The following is a 13,934-nucleotide window of genomic DNA, read 5'->3' as shown; positions in this document are numbered from 1 at the left end:
CCTCAGTTCTTCAAGTTTGCGATCTACGGTACTATTTCACAAAAAGAAGTCCTAAGGCTTGGAATTGTAACGAAAGCATATTAAAGCGACGCAAATAAAGAGATTCCGTCTCGGTCCGTTGGTCTATAATGTGCGTGTGGTACGTAGGAAGACGGCCAGCGTGCTCGACATCAAGCCGCTGGCCGCGAAGTCGACACCGAAGTGTCCTGAGGCAACCCCTCTATAGCCAAGGTCTACAGCGCCCGTCCGAGGAGAGCGACAACCGCGCCGACCAATAGCGAGACAACCGCGATCGACACGCCCGCGGTCCTCGGCGCCGCGCTCGGGGGCTTGCTCGTCCCCGCCAGCTCGTGGTCAGAGAACTTGTTCCCGTTCGAGGTCGCCAGCACGGCAGGGTCGATCGTCACTGCCAACGGCTATCAATACCGGATTCGCGAGGCGAAAGCGGGAGAACGCACCCGTATTCCTGAACTTGGTCTTCGCCGTCGTCGCAAACGTCTTGCTCGGCAAGCCCTTATCCTCCGTCATCGCGTCGTCCGACAGGAAGACCAGCGCAAAGCCGGGCGCGGGCACCACCACCGTGCACGTCTTCGCATTTCCGTCGCACGTCACCGTCTTGATGTCCTCCGTCCCCATCGGCCGCCCATCACTGTCAAAGTTCCCGCCAAACGTCTGTCCCGCCCAGGTAATGTTGCCCTTCTGTACCACCGAGGCGGCGGCGAGGTACTTGACTTTGACGCTCGCAGGCGTGGTCTTGGTCCCATCCTGGTTAGCCAGCGATATGACGACGCTGATGTCGTTGGCATGGCTGGGGTCGTTGACGTAGTTGACGATGGCGACGCGTTTGGGCACGCCGTTCTCGTAGATGGCGTATACGGGGGTGGCATCGGAGAGACCCTGAATAGGGAGGTCGAGAACTTGCGAGTTGTTGCTTGGGCCCAGCGCCTCGGCCATGATGAGGGCGGAGTAGTAGATCTATCTTGTCAGTCAGCCAAAATTTCGACTCTTTGGCTATAACGCACCGGCCCAATGGTCCATCCATGGAAAGAACTTTCGTTCGTCGGTGGGGCTGTGAAAGGCTAGAACGCGAATCAGCTAAGGAAATGCGATTTCGCAAGGCTAACATTGTAGTAGACACTTTGTCCACCCAAGTGGAACATGGCGCCGGAGAAGTTCGAATGGGCCATTTGCAACGCATAGTCGATGCCCCACAGCGCGGAAACAAACGCGTCCGAAATCCCAAGGAAACCACCACACGAAGCAGTATTCGTCTCGAACATCAAGAACGGCTTGTTTTTGGTCTGCAGATACATCGTGGTGTTGAGGTATTGCCCCAGCAGTTCCTTGTGTCGACTATGCATGAGGTAATTCTGCAGAACTTCTTGAGGTTTGACGCCCTTGGCGGGATCGCCGAAACGGGCCTCGGAGGTAAATTAGAAACGAGAAAAAAAGGGTCGACGATCGGTGCTTACTTCGCAATTCTGGTCAGGGTATCTGCGGAAGAAAATTAGGACAGATCGACAAGAAGAAAAACGTCGTACTTTTCGGCAGCCAAGTAAGCCAAATTTGCGTTGTAGGTGTCGACGAAGCCTGTGTCCCAAACTTGCTCCAGCGTCCAAGCGAATGTCGCGATATTTGGCCCGATGAGGCTTTTCGTTGCACGCCCGGTGGGATCCGCGTTGGTGGTGGCGACCTGGCCTAAGAAATCGGAGAACTCGCCGAGGTAGTCGAATGGGCCATAGTTCTGCGGCCGATGCCCATGGAGGACATACATATCGGGCTCGTTGCTGGCCTGAAGACCGAGGAGGTAATCGCCGAGGATGAGGTCTGCAGCAGTGACAATCGCGGTGTCGAATGGCTTGGTGACAAACCACGGAATACCGACGAACCAATGGACATTGACGAAGCTGGAGACATTGCGCATAAGGTAGAGCAAGTCGGCGGTGTAGTCGAGGGGAGGAGTTTGTGTGGTGCCGGTGACGTTTTGGAGATCTTTCATGAGGATACGGCCGTTGGGGAGGCTGTCGACCATCTTCGCGCTCTCCTGCGTGTTTCCTCCCACGCGAACCATTACAGAGCCGGCGCGTTGTTGGAGGTTAGCCATCAGGTTGAGGAAGGGGACTTGAATGAGACTTGAGTTTTTGCCCACTGCAAACGCGATCAGCCCCGAGCGATAAAAATAGGGAACGGAACACGCACAGACTTGATTCGTGACCGACATCTCGATGCTGAACCCCATGAACGAGCCCTTCTGCTTAATAGACATCCCCGTCGTTCCAGAGTTCTGACGTCAAAAAGAGCTCAGCAGCGAACGCCGGAAAAAAGCGGGGCAGCTCACCAGGAGGTTGACCGGGATGGTTTTCATCACATCTGCGGGGATGGGCGGGGGGTTGAGGGTTGTGGGATCGTAGGCGGGGAGGCCAGTGTGGCTGGGGAGACCAGCACTATTCACGCCTGTCGTCATGGGGCGCTGGGCATGGTAAACGGTGATGTCTCCAAACGCGTGTCGCGAAAAAAGGGCCAGCAATAGCGCCAAGCGAAGGGGGCCCATGGTAGGGGCTGAAAGGAGCGGAGGGTCGGGAAGGGGAGGGAAAGAGTGTCGGTCCAAGGCCGTTGTCAGCCACAAGTCACATACGTATGCCAAGACTCTTGGCGTTTGATGCCGAGGCGATTTGGAAAAATGGTAACTTCTAAGTACCTTGCTCCAACACAATGACCACAGCTATGTATGAAGATTGACTATACAGTTGTCCCTCAAATATCGCCTCTATTCGGTCTCTGTAATCTGCGCGGTTTGATGGCCCGCCGCATTCGGACATAATACAGGCAATTGCCAGTGTCGAATTGGTTTCGCTAACACCTTTGCACTCAGTTCTTCTTCACTCCGAGTCCTCGTCCACCTTGAGTTGCTTGATATTCTCTACCAGCCAGACACACTGCGCGACGCCAAACTCCGGGAGGTTGAGCCGCGCTGCTAGCTGCTCCATGTACGCATAGCGCAGCGCGTCGTCAACGCCAGCACGGGCGAGTCTGAGAAGATCCTCACGGCCAAAGTTGGCGCCGGCGAGCGGTGCGTGGAGCTCTGGACAGCCGATCCGCGTGAGGAATGTACGCAGGAAATCGGGCGGCGAGGGAGGATTCGAAGGAACTTTGGACGGTCCTGCCACTGCCAGTGGTGCGCCAGCCTCGGACTGGTTACTACTGACCCGCGCGCCACTATCGGTTTCCATCGCAACCCGCACCTGGGATGCCGCCACCGCCACTTGCTTCTCAGGCTCCTTCTCCATCCTTTTCGTCAGGACGACCTCAGGCTGGGATTTCTTCAAGTTCCGAGTCTACATAGCGAATGCACATCGATATCAAGCTGAGCCGAATGCTGGCCATTGCTGGGTACGCACCGCCTGCCAGTTCGAATTCTGAGTCACCTTCCAAAGCTTGTTGAACGCCAGGAGACCCTCGCGGTGGGCGATGTCGTGGTCTTCTGCCGTGTTGTCTATGGAGCGGCTGCTGTGGCAGTTGCTGATCACACGTCGGATGGTGCTGACCGACCCGCCGAAGGCACTGGCCAGTGCCCGATGCGAGACGCCCTCCGCGGCGAGCACACGGATGCTGGCGCGATGGGCTAGGTTGTGTGTCGGCCCCATTCTGCATGGGCGGGGGATATTCGTCAGCTGCAAGGCAACTGCAAGGTGGCCATGGTATGCTTGAACGCAGGGACTCACCTGACGGGTTGCAGGGCCGAGAACTTGTCATCGCTAGCTGTGCGAACGGCGGGCATTGAGGACGAGTCGGTATGCCAGTGGGGGGAGAGCCAAAGAGCCTACGAATTCAGTTCACAGCACGTGCGCTTCTCGGGGCCATGACTCATCACCATTGAACTGCGGAAGGTAAACGGCGGCTACTGCGCGCGGCGCCTTCGACGGGTTGAGGAGACTAGGCTTGTCATCTCCAACCGCACCGTGACGCACTGTGGGTCGTTGACGTAGCCAAGGCGAAAAACTACGGCCGTCGCCAACACAGTTGATGTGACATCACCAAGTCCCACTCCGACTCGAGTCCCACTGGCATTGTCCCACTACTATGCTGGTATATATACTCCCCACGGACCCATGGGTAGGTCGCCCGGGCCACGGCCAAGACTCAAGTCGTTTAGTAATCGCATCGCAAACACTAAGACATCGTGCTATTCTAGGTGATTTCTCCTTCACAACGCCAGCGACGCGCTGAAATCGAACGCCGCTCCCGATATGCCCGCCGTGCTCTGCGACGCGCTCGACAGCGTGCCCCAGTCCGCACCGTTCACCTGGATCTGCACCAGTCATTCAGTACCACAAACAGTCCCGCGCATATATTTATATACCTCGTAGTCCTCGCCCTGGTGCGGGTCGGCGTTGCTGATGACCTCCCAGTACAGCCAGGGCACCTTGTAGCTGTTTATCTTCTGCACCTGTGTAACAGTAAATTTCGGTAGCGAACGGAATACACGACCGTTCGCACATTCGACTGCAGGTTCGCGGTCCGCCCGCTGCCGACGAGCGAGCCCCATTCCTCGACGAGGAGCTTCTTGCCCGCGGCCTTGGCCTGGCTCACGGCGGAGGACATGAACGAGTCGTAGTCGCTAAAACGAGTTGATATGTTGATCCATGAGAGTAGCAAGGGTAGACGCACTCGTTGTAGTCGTGCACGGCCACGACGTCGACGGCGCATGAGCTCGCAAAGAATGCGGACTGGACGCTGGACGCTGCCGCCCCACCGCCCGTGAATATGAGCTGATTCTAAATATTTTGTTTGATCAGTTGTCATTCTTTGACATTACAACAGCATACCCGATCTCCGACGTTATTCCTGATCTAATTTCTTCATCAGTCACTCCGCCTGGTCAGGAATAGCAGCACGCACCTGCAGCGCAGACGCGCAGACCCACGAAAGATGGCTGAGATAGAGACTTTGGTCCCAAATCATGGGCTCGTTCTGCGCCTCGAGCCCGAAGATGTACGCGCCCAGAAAAGACCACGCCTGGTTCCTCAGCAGCGCGTTCTTGTGGATGTTAAGGATGTGTGTGATGCGTTGGTTGAACGCGTTGATTGCGTCTACTCCAAAGTTTAGAATTATATGTTATCTGACGGAACTTGAAGTATGGACGGACCGGGATTGGTGTAGAAGCCGCTGACGCCGTAGGTGCGCGCGTAGATGTCGTTATTGCGAAGTGCGTTCTGGTCGTACATGCCTGTTCCACTCGGAGATAAATGATAGGTGCAGCGAGTTCAAGCAATCACGTACCAATAAGGAGCTTGATGCCGCGCGCATGCGCATCGACCATGAGCTGGTCAATATGGTTCAACACAGTGTCGTCGTATTTGCCGATGCCATTCGCCTCGAGGTCCGGAACTAATCGCAAAGTCAATCCCGCATCCTGTTCCGACGACACCAACTTGAAGGACTTGCCAGCGACGTTATTGCTGTTCTTCTGCCCCGCACCCACGCCCGTGACCCATGTTCGCAGGACCTTCATTCCCGCGGCCTGCATCCCGTCGAGGATCGCAATACGGTCGGCGGTGGGCAGCGCCCAGATGTAGTAGTTCTATGGCGCAGAACAAGTCAGGTTTGGAACGGGATAGTGGAAAAAAAACGTACGTTGGCGCCAGCAAAGCTGTTGGCCGCCAGAACCGGCAGGACAAATGGAAGCGCAGTTAACGCAGCACGGAGGAATTTCATGACGGATAGGTAGAGTGCTACCAGTAGTGAGCGAAGGAGGACGGTATATATGGGTGCGCGCACCGGTATCAGTCGCGGTTGGACACGGGGGTATCTCAACGCGTCACGCGGCCGCTCTACCAGCCGGTTCTGAAGATCTGAATGCGAACCGGAGTATCGAGAGGCCCGCTGGCTAGTTGGACGCGCGGTGGCGCCTCAAGAAGGCGTGCGTGTCGACGAATGGTGTTGCATGCCGCCTGATGTGCACGGGCAGAAGCCGCGCCAGTTGCCCGATCTAAAAATACGGCGACCCTGGTCCCGCCATTCTTCGCGGCCTCCGACGGGTGGTGGGCGTCAACGATCAGTCGTCGGGCCCAGCGCGGCCACGAGCCCGCGCAGCTAGCCTCGCAGGGAAGTGCGCGTGCCGGGACGATGTTGGCTATAACCGACACCGGGAAAACTAACGGTCATCGACGTCGTTGGCAATGGAGTGGAAGGGAAGAGAATGGAAGTGCCACGTCACGTCATGATGAGCAGATGATCATGTTTTATGATCGGATCAATCATCTAATCTTATCTAGTTGGCTCAGCGGTGACGCCTAGAAGATGGACTCGCGGTTATGAGGGCGAGGACTCCGATCATGTACATTTTGACCTTTTTTGTCTGCGGAGGGCTGTACTAAAAAGTAATAAATGAATAAATATATGATTCACATCTTGGCAGGAATAGAGATAAAGGGTTGAACTCTCTTGAGAGATATTCTTGGAGATGGAAATAAACAAGGCTAAAATGGTGACCACAAGGAGAATCAACAAATATCGAGATTAATAGTATACTAAGCATGACAGCTGAAATTTTGGCATTTGTGTCATTTATGTACCTTCAAAATACTTCCCAAGCAGGTCTCCAGGCCACCTGGAAGATAAAGCAAGACTAACAAATCCCCCCTAGACAGACTTCAAAGCTCTTGAGGTTAGTAGTTTAGATCATTCCCTCAAGTCTGTGTAGTCAGTGTTGTTATAAGATCTAAAGTAAAGGTCGCTTTTAAATTAAAGGGTCTTAAATACTTATTTACTCTTATTTAGGGTGTGATTCTAAGGGTTATTTCCTAAAGAAGAAAAACCATTTTTAACTATTTATCCATCAAAACCCTCACCACTGAGTCACCAGAGCCCTCCCTAGACAGACTTCAGAGCTTTTGAGGTTAGTAGTTTAGATCATTCCCTCAAGTCTGTGTAGTCAGTGTTATTATAAGACCTAAAATAAAGGTCGCTTTTAAATTAAAGGGTCTTAAATACTTATTTACCCTTATTTAGGGTGTGATTCTAAGAGCTTTCTAAGGGTTATTTCCTAAAGAAGAAAAACCATTTTTAACTATTTATTTATCAAAATCCTCACCAGAGCCCTCAAGAGCACTAGCATCTGGCTTCTCATTGTTATGCTTAGCCTACAGAAGCTTTATTAGACATCCTTTCTCCATTGATACAGCCCACGATCTCATAGGGAAAAATAGTTTCCCTCTATATCTTTCTAGAAGTGACTTTATTCAAGGAATAGCACAGTAGTACTAGTATAGAAACAGGGAGGTGAGGTGTATTTAGGAAAAATAGGGGGAAGGTTGTATAATGGTTATAAAGGGGTAGTGTCTAGTTCAGTTGTCTATGTTGCCTAAATCTCTAGCTGCCTCCCTACATGTTTACTCACTAGGGTATTGGTCAGCTCAAGCTCTCTGTATTACTAGTTTCTAAAGTGCTTCCCCACGTGCTTACTTGCTAGGGTGTTAATCTGCACAAGTTCTCTGTATAACCTAATTCCATTGGTACTTCCCCACGTGCTTACTTCCTAGGGCGTTACTCTGCACACATGCTCTGTAAAACCTAAGTTTAAGTCAATCTGTGTACCTATATGGTCAGTACTCAGCTGGAGTCTGCTCCGTTAGCAATCCACTAGGTCGTTATCCTATAATCTGTACCAATACTAAGTTACCAGAATGAATTTAGCTGACTGTCCTTCAGTAGACTTAGGAAGTTTAACCAATGCCTACTCAAGTAATCCAAATTGATTATAGATGACTAAGCCCAGAAGGATGTCAATTAATTATGTAAATCACAAGTAACACTAAGTTCTGCACTAGAAAATACTTACTTACTACGGAAAATTAGCCTTTTTTACATACCTTTCCTTACAAGAACTTCCTGTCATATTTGGATCAATAAAATGACTCCAACTAACTCACTCTGACTCCAACTGACTTAGTGTGACTCAATGTGACTCAATGTGAGTCATTGAAGCTATGCCTGTTAAGAACTCTCAAATGACTCAGACTGACTTAGATTAACTCCAAATGACTCCGGCCCATCAAATCATCTATTCCTTGATGATTTCCCACGATTTCTGTCATGTGATCAATTCACTATCATACCAGCCTTTGTGGGTATCTCTTTCTAGACACATTAATAATAGTTAATATCTGCCTCTATCACACAAGTCACACTGGACCATATAGGTAGATAGGGGGGGGGGGGTAAAATAAGGCCTTAGAAAAGTTTCTAGCCTAATCTAAGGTCTTAACTTAGGATAAAAATAACCCTGAATTTCAAGCTAACCTTTATTATTAGAGGCAACACTGTAACCATAATGCCAGGTCTTCTTGAACTTCAGAGTGGTGATATGGTTGTGGCTTGCAATAACTTTGGCAGTAGCTTGGCCAAGGATGATGTAATTATAGTGTATGTTATTGGCAGGTATAATGTAAATATATCTTTTTTCTTACAAAAACTTATAATATTTCTAGGTGTTATATTACTTCTGCTGCACTCAAGAAGTCTAAAGATACTGACAACAAGTTTAATAAACTATGAGAAGATCAAGATCTTAGTTCCTTAATGCTTTAGATCCTAAATGGCATCTTGGTCTAAGGTTTTTAAGAATAGAATGACCTATATAAGAAGTAATAGAATAGGAACTAAGTGTAATGGGGTAAGTAACAAAATTAAAACAAGGATAAGTAAAGTAGTGAGATGTGTGCATATAAGGAACAAGGCATAGATGATTATATAGATTCTAAGTTAACATAACTAGAAACACTTAGTAAATCATTTTTTTCTAAAAACTAAAGGCTGGAAATAGATTGGAGATGGAGATGGAGACAAATTTAGATACCTGAGTATAACACATAACTAATTTGTTTAAAAGTAAACAGTGTTTGATATTTCCCATAGTGTTACACTATAATGAAGTAATCTAATATTAATAAAGTGATCTGATCTTGGCTTTTTACAGTGTGCATATCGAAGTCACATAGTAAACTTTCTGTTGTCTTTTACTATTTAAGTCATACTATAAACTTTTTCTTCCTGTCAAATGATCCCACAAGAACTTGTAGCTGCTTTTGCTCATTCTGTGTTCTTTTCCCAATTATGCAGATAATTATTTTAAGACATTAACCTATAGAGCTGTAGTCATAGGTCTAAAGAAAGAGTTCTTGATCTTTCTACCTTGATGCATCTAGTTAATCAAGCTGTCTATATTCAGCATGCTATCAGGTTTTTACACTTACTACAACCTAAATAATGCTGCCTTAGTCACATATCTCCTTGAAAAATTACTTCTTCATGTCTATATTGTTTAGAGGACAGTTAAGGTAGACACAGAATTAGGAACTAATAATTTGGGGCCATATTAATTTTACCTCTTCTATCCTTTCTGATTTTCTTATAATAAAGGTTCTCTCTAGATTTATATTCTCTCAATAAGATGCCTAGTCTGTGGCAGTTGTAGTTAATAGGGTTTATTTCCCTTTTTAAGCTGTGATATCATATTTACAACAGATCTAGTGGCATAACTTTGCTAACTGTATAACTTTTTCATATACTACTACTAGTGAAAACAAAAAAGCTTACTATTCTTTAATTACCTGCAAAGCTTTCCCCAACTTAAACTATGCTCCTATCATCTTTGTGCAATTAATTTTCATCTAAGTAAACAAAAACTAATACAACATTGTTAAAGTTAAAATTTACTTTCAGCCTTATAATACACTTAAAACCTGAAAGTGTGTGTGTGTGGTTTGATTCAGTTTAGGTTTAAACGAGATGTTGTTATTACTATACATAACTGACTGTAATGACTTCACATTGCAGGCTAAATGCTAAGAAGCCTGCATTACTATTAGGTCTATACTATAATAGGGTTGATAATATAAAAAAACTAAAATTAATAACTATGTTGATAAACTATCTATCTGCAGTAAAGCTATGTTAACTTGATTAGTCCTAAAGGTATAATTGTTCTCTGCCCTAGGTAATAATATATTCTAGACTAGGATAATAGTCTTTATAACTTCTTTAAGCACCTTAGGGCTAAATTCTGCTTTAAGTTGGGTCATGTAAGGCTTCTCCTAAGAAATACATGTCTCAAACACAAGAGATGAATTGCCAGGCCTACAAGTGTAGTAAGTGAGGTTAAAGTTGAGCTGCAAGGGCCTGTTAAAGCAGTCTCTTATAGTTGTTAGTATCGGGGTCGAATCAGGTTATTAAGGTTTGATGAGTTAATAATATCTCCTTACATAGAGAGAAGCGGTACAATAGATGATCTAAGTGATAGAGTACAGTATGCATTATTAATAGTTGTCTGCATGATTGGGAAAGGAAGGCAGAATAAGCAAAAGCAGTTACAAGTTCTTGTGGAATTATTTGACAGGCAAGAAAAAGTTCACAGTGTAACTTAAATAGCAAAAGACAACAGAAAGTTTACTATGTGACTTAAATATGCATACTGTGAAAAGCTAAGATCAGATTGCTTTATTAACATTAGATTACTTTATCATAATGTAACACTATAAAAAATGTTGAATACTATTTACTTTTACATAAACTATTTATATGTTGGACTTAGGTATCTAAATCTGTCTTCATCTCATAGTATCTTCTGCTAGTGCTTATAGCTTATACATTGTCCACAACCGACATTCCTCAGAAAGACCAGCACTAGGTTTTATAGGTGCCGCCCTAGACTGCTTTCTATTGGATGTTGAGCAAGAATGAGAGAAGATACCTTAAACATCCCAGCAGTCATCATATAGTTGTTAGAGGAGTTTAGTAGTAACTATTAGTCTTTTAATTGTAGCAGTTTATTGTACTAGGCCTGCATAAACTAATTAATAGAGTTGATTGAGGTGCTTTGTAAGTTTAGATTAAAGGGGAGAACTTGCTTGCAGATAGGATTGTGATTTGAGGTGCTCAGCCCAAGGCCCTCAAGAAAAGGCATGACCACAGCAGATAATAACGCAAAGTGCTATGAAAATAGCTGGCCTATTAAGTTTACAGTTAATAACTTCTTGTCGGTCAAGCTTAATTTGGCTAGGGACCATTCGCAGTAATTGGGTTTGAAAGAGGTCAGTTTGCCTAGTGACATACTCCACAGTCTCTCTGTCATCGAGGACCATGGTGTGTAGTTTTTCCTGTGGGTTTCTACCCTGCCCTTCCACCTCTGCTTTATTCATATCCAAGGTTTGCGGCGTAGGTGGATAGTCAGCGTAAGTGGACTCGATGCCGCCAGTGGACTTGCTGCCACCTGTGGACTTGGTGCCACCTTGGGACATGGTGCTACTAGTGGACTTTGACTTGGGTTTCCAGACCTTGGTCACCTACTTAAAAGGCGCAACATTGCCTGAAAGCAGCTTTTAGCAGGGTGAATCTATTGACAGCATAGAATATAATGCACCTGTGCTGGCAGATGCTTTCTTTCTCGCTTTTCTTGTCTCTTTTTCCATCATATCCTGTTGCACGATTCGGTTTTCACTAGGAGGCAAATGTGTGATAGACCATATGGTCATATGCCTGTCTGCTAGGGCATTAACTATATACTAGTTATCCATAACTCATAGAGTGCAGAAGGCCTGAGCAGAACAGGCCTTGTCCTAATATGATCATTGGGAGGGTCTTAACAGATTGATGATTGTATGGGCTGAAATGTAGGAAACCAGGGTGGGGTGGGAAAGGAAAAGGACCAAAAGAGGAACAATAGATAAGATGGAATAGGCATTAGCACTCACTTAAACAACCATAACCAACCAACACAATCCAACTAATCTAATGTAAATATATAGTCCTGCTAATTCAAGGTTCGATAATGTGTTTACGTGCATGTTTGGGGGCTTCTACTAAAGTATACAGCAGTGGCAACCTAGGGATATTTTGATAGTGTTGTTTATTTGAAGATAGTAACAATATTCAAGTTAAAGTATCATGGGAACGATAGGTACTTGTATATATTGGTTGCAATTCAATCCTGGTCTGACAGCATTAGCAGTCCATTGATTGACAGATGGAGTCTGTTAATGATCATATTCAAATGCCCTTTAAGCCATATTCATAGTCGTATCCATGTTCTTGTTGTCCAAATAAATCCCCTACCCTTTGGTAAGCAGGCTATAGCCTATGAGTGCAATCCAAATAATTCACTGTCTATATAGAGGTACAGGAGGGGCCCAATATATAGCTTTCTACTCATCACTCTGTCACAGCGCGACCATCACTCGGTATCGCCTCCGTCGCTGTCACTGCTGGCAATGTTGCCCCCATTGTCCTGGTAGCTTACCTGAGGCTAACTGAGCAGCTGAGTAAGGCTTAGAAAGCCTTACTCATCTCTCCTGCTTGTCTTCCGCCTTCTCCTTTATACCTTGCTTGTTGACAACCACTACCATTGTACCTCTCGCAGCTAGTGCAATGTGCAGCATCTGGATTATAGTCCAAAAGTGCAATGCACAACATGTGGGCTATTCTTATATCGTTAGGTTAGGATATGACTAATATAAGATCATATATAAGAAGGCAAATCACCTTTTCTTCAGGCCAATGATTCAATATGTAATATTATGGATTTAATAGAGCAGAAAGAGGATATCAATGTTAAACTGAGTGGGAGTGATGCAAGATCACACAATCATCAAAATCAGTGATCTCTTGCAAAAATGGTTCCACACACAATGGATTATACCAGGAACATTGATCCCATCACTATGTACATGATATAAGACACTAAAACAGTCAAAAAAGATAAAGATAAAATACACTAATTTTTGTGTTGAAGGAGACTGAGTTATATCCCATATGTTATGCATTGTACCAGGTGTTCCAGCTGCCACCGTGGCGCCTGCGCGTCAGGGGCGAAGGAGGCCGTAGGTGATGGTCTGGATGGGCCGGAGCGTCCAAGGGGGTGCTAGTTGGATACATGTCACGGATAAGACCCGGCCCGTCCGCTCCGGCGCTGGTGTCAGGCCATTGCGGGCCCGTAGCATGCAGCACGTGACAACGGGGAACATGCGCCCCAGTAGGAGGAACGCACACGTGGGAAGCACGTGACCGATAATGATGCGTTGAGCCGTCGCTGAGCCCAACTCGACGCAGTCTGACAATACACCTCAGATGCGCTCAGATGGTTCGAAGGAGGCTAAAGCAGGGTTCCCCTGACATACATCACATCACAGGAGTGATACAGTAACAAATTTCCAAGAAAGGAAATTTTGCTGTTTGACAGTTCAATGGGTACACAATGTCACTGATTATCACAAAATCTTGAGATGGAATAAAAAAGGGCACTTGTAAAAAAAATTCCATTTGTGAACAGATAAAGGTCAGAAGTGGCAGATTCTTCTCCAACCACAAAATCTGCCCAGATTCAGCATAGGCGTATATTACATATATGACAGAAGCCCTGTAGAAAAACGAGCCCGCGTCGCAGTGCCTGTATTCACACCACTTGGAATTCGAACCCGGCACCAGGGTCCGGCGTCCAGAGTGGACACCGGCCTGATGATGATGACTCATCGCGTTTTTTCGTCTCCCCTCATCATCATGCGACGCGCTCGCCGCACGACGCGTCGGGTGTGGCGGGCGTTTAGCAGTGGGAGCATGCTGGGTGCTCGGGGGTCGGGCGAGACGCGCAGCGGCGCCGGCGGACGCGTCGTGTGGCGTGGCGAGCGCTGGCCCGGGGGAATCCGGAGACGCGCCTCGGCCACAGGGCCGCGCGCATGCTGGTGCGTCGTCTCTACGAATATGGTGCTTTGATGTGGCTGGATATGGGCTGATTGGATGGGAGGGCCGGGGCTTCTCCCGCTGCACCGACACGTAGTGTGCGCCTCGAGCCAAGTTTAGCCTTGGAAATCGACGCCTGAGGCCCGGGTGGGCCCGGCGCTGGGGTGGGCTGGGGGCGATATATATGGGGGAGTAGGACGAGC

At 47.4% G+C, this 13,934-nt stretch overlaps 3 protein-coding genes across 3 annotated transcripts; all 3 read right to left on the bottom strand.

Moving 5' to 3' along the window:
* Positions 1-233: 233 nt before the first annotated feature.
* Positions 234-2,551, bottom strand: MIND_00636200 (Glyco-hydro-79C domain-containing protein; the record flags this gene model as incomplete). The annotated part of the gene is made up of 8 exons (XM_037363100.1): positions 234-406; positions 459-975; positions 1,023-1,079; positions 1,125-1,421; positions 1,473-1,494; positions 1,542-2,148; positions 2,200-2,284; positions 2,339-2,551. The coding sequence occupies 8 exons, from the start codon at positions 2,549-2,551 to the stop codon at positions 234-236; spliced, it is 1,971 nt and encodes a 656-aa protein (XP_037221021.1).
* Positions 2,552-2,879: 328 nt separating this feature from the next.
* Positions 2,880-3,778, bottom strand: MIND_00636100 (uncharacterized protein; the record flags this gene model as incomplete). Its single annotated transcript, XM_037363099.1, has 3 exons — positions 2,880-3,335; positions 3,399-3,645; positions 3,723-3,778. The coding sequence occupies 3 exons, from the start codon at positions 3,776-3,778 to the stop codon at positions 2,880-2,882; spliced, it is 759 nt and encodes a 252-aa protein (XP_037221020.1).
* A 426-nt stretch (positions 3,779-4,204) lies between these two features.
* On the bottom strand, positions 4,205-5,715 carry MIND_00636000 (Glycoside hydrolase; the record flags this gene model as incomplete). The annotated part of the gene is made up of 9 exons (XM_037363098.1): positions 4,205-4,309; positions 4,361-4,447; positions 4,498-4,618; positions 4,669-4,775; positions 4,827-4,850; positions 4,900-5,090; positions 5,147-5,227; positions 5,281-5,581; positions 5,635-5,715. The coding sequence occupies 9 exons, from the start codon at positions 5,713-5,715 to the stop codon at positions 4,205-4,207; spliced, it is 1,098 nt and encodes a 365-aa protein (XP_037221019.1).
* Between the last annotated feature and the right edge of the window lie 8,219 nt (positions 5,716-13,934).

Source organism: Mycena indigotica (genome assembly GCF_014461135.1).
Source record: "Mycena indigotica strain 171206Taipei chromosome Unknown Mind.scaff0005, whole genome shotgun sequence".
Taxonomy (NCBI): Eukaryota; Fungi; Basidiomycota; class Agaricomycetes; order Agaricales; family Mycenaceae; genus Mycena; species Mycena indigotica.
The sequence above is the reverse complement of the archived record's forward strand: the minus strand, read 5'-3'. Positions and strand labels throughout refer to the sequence as shown.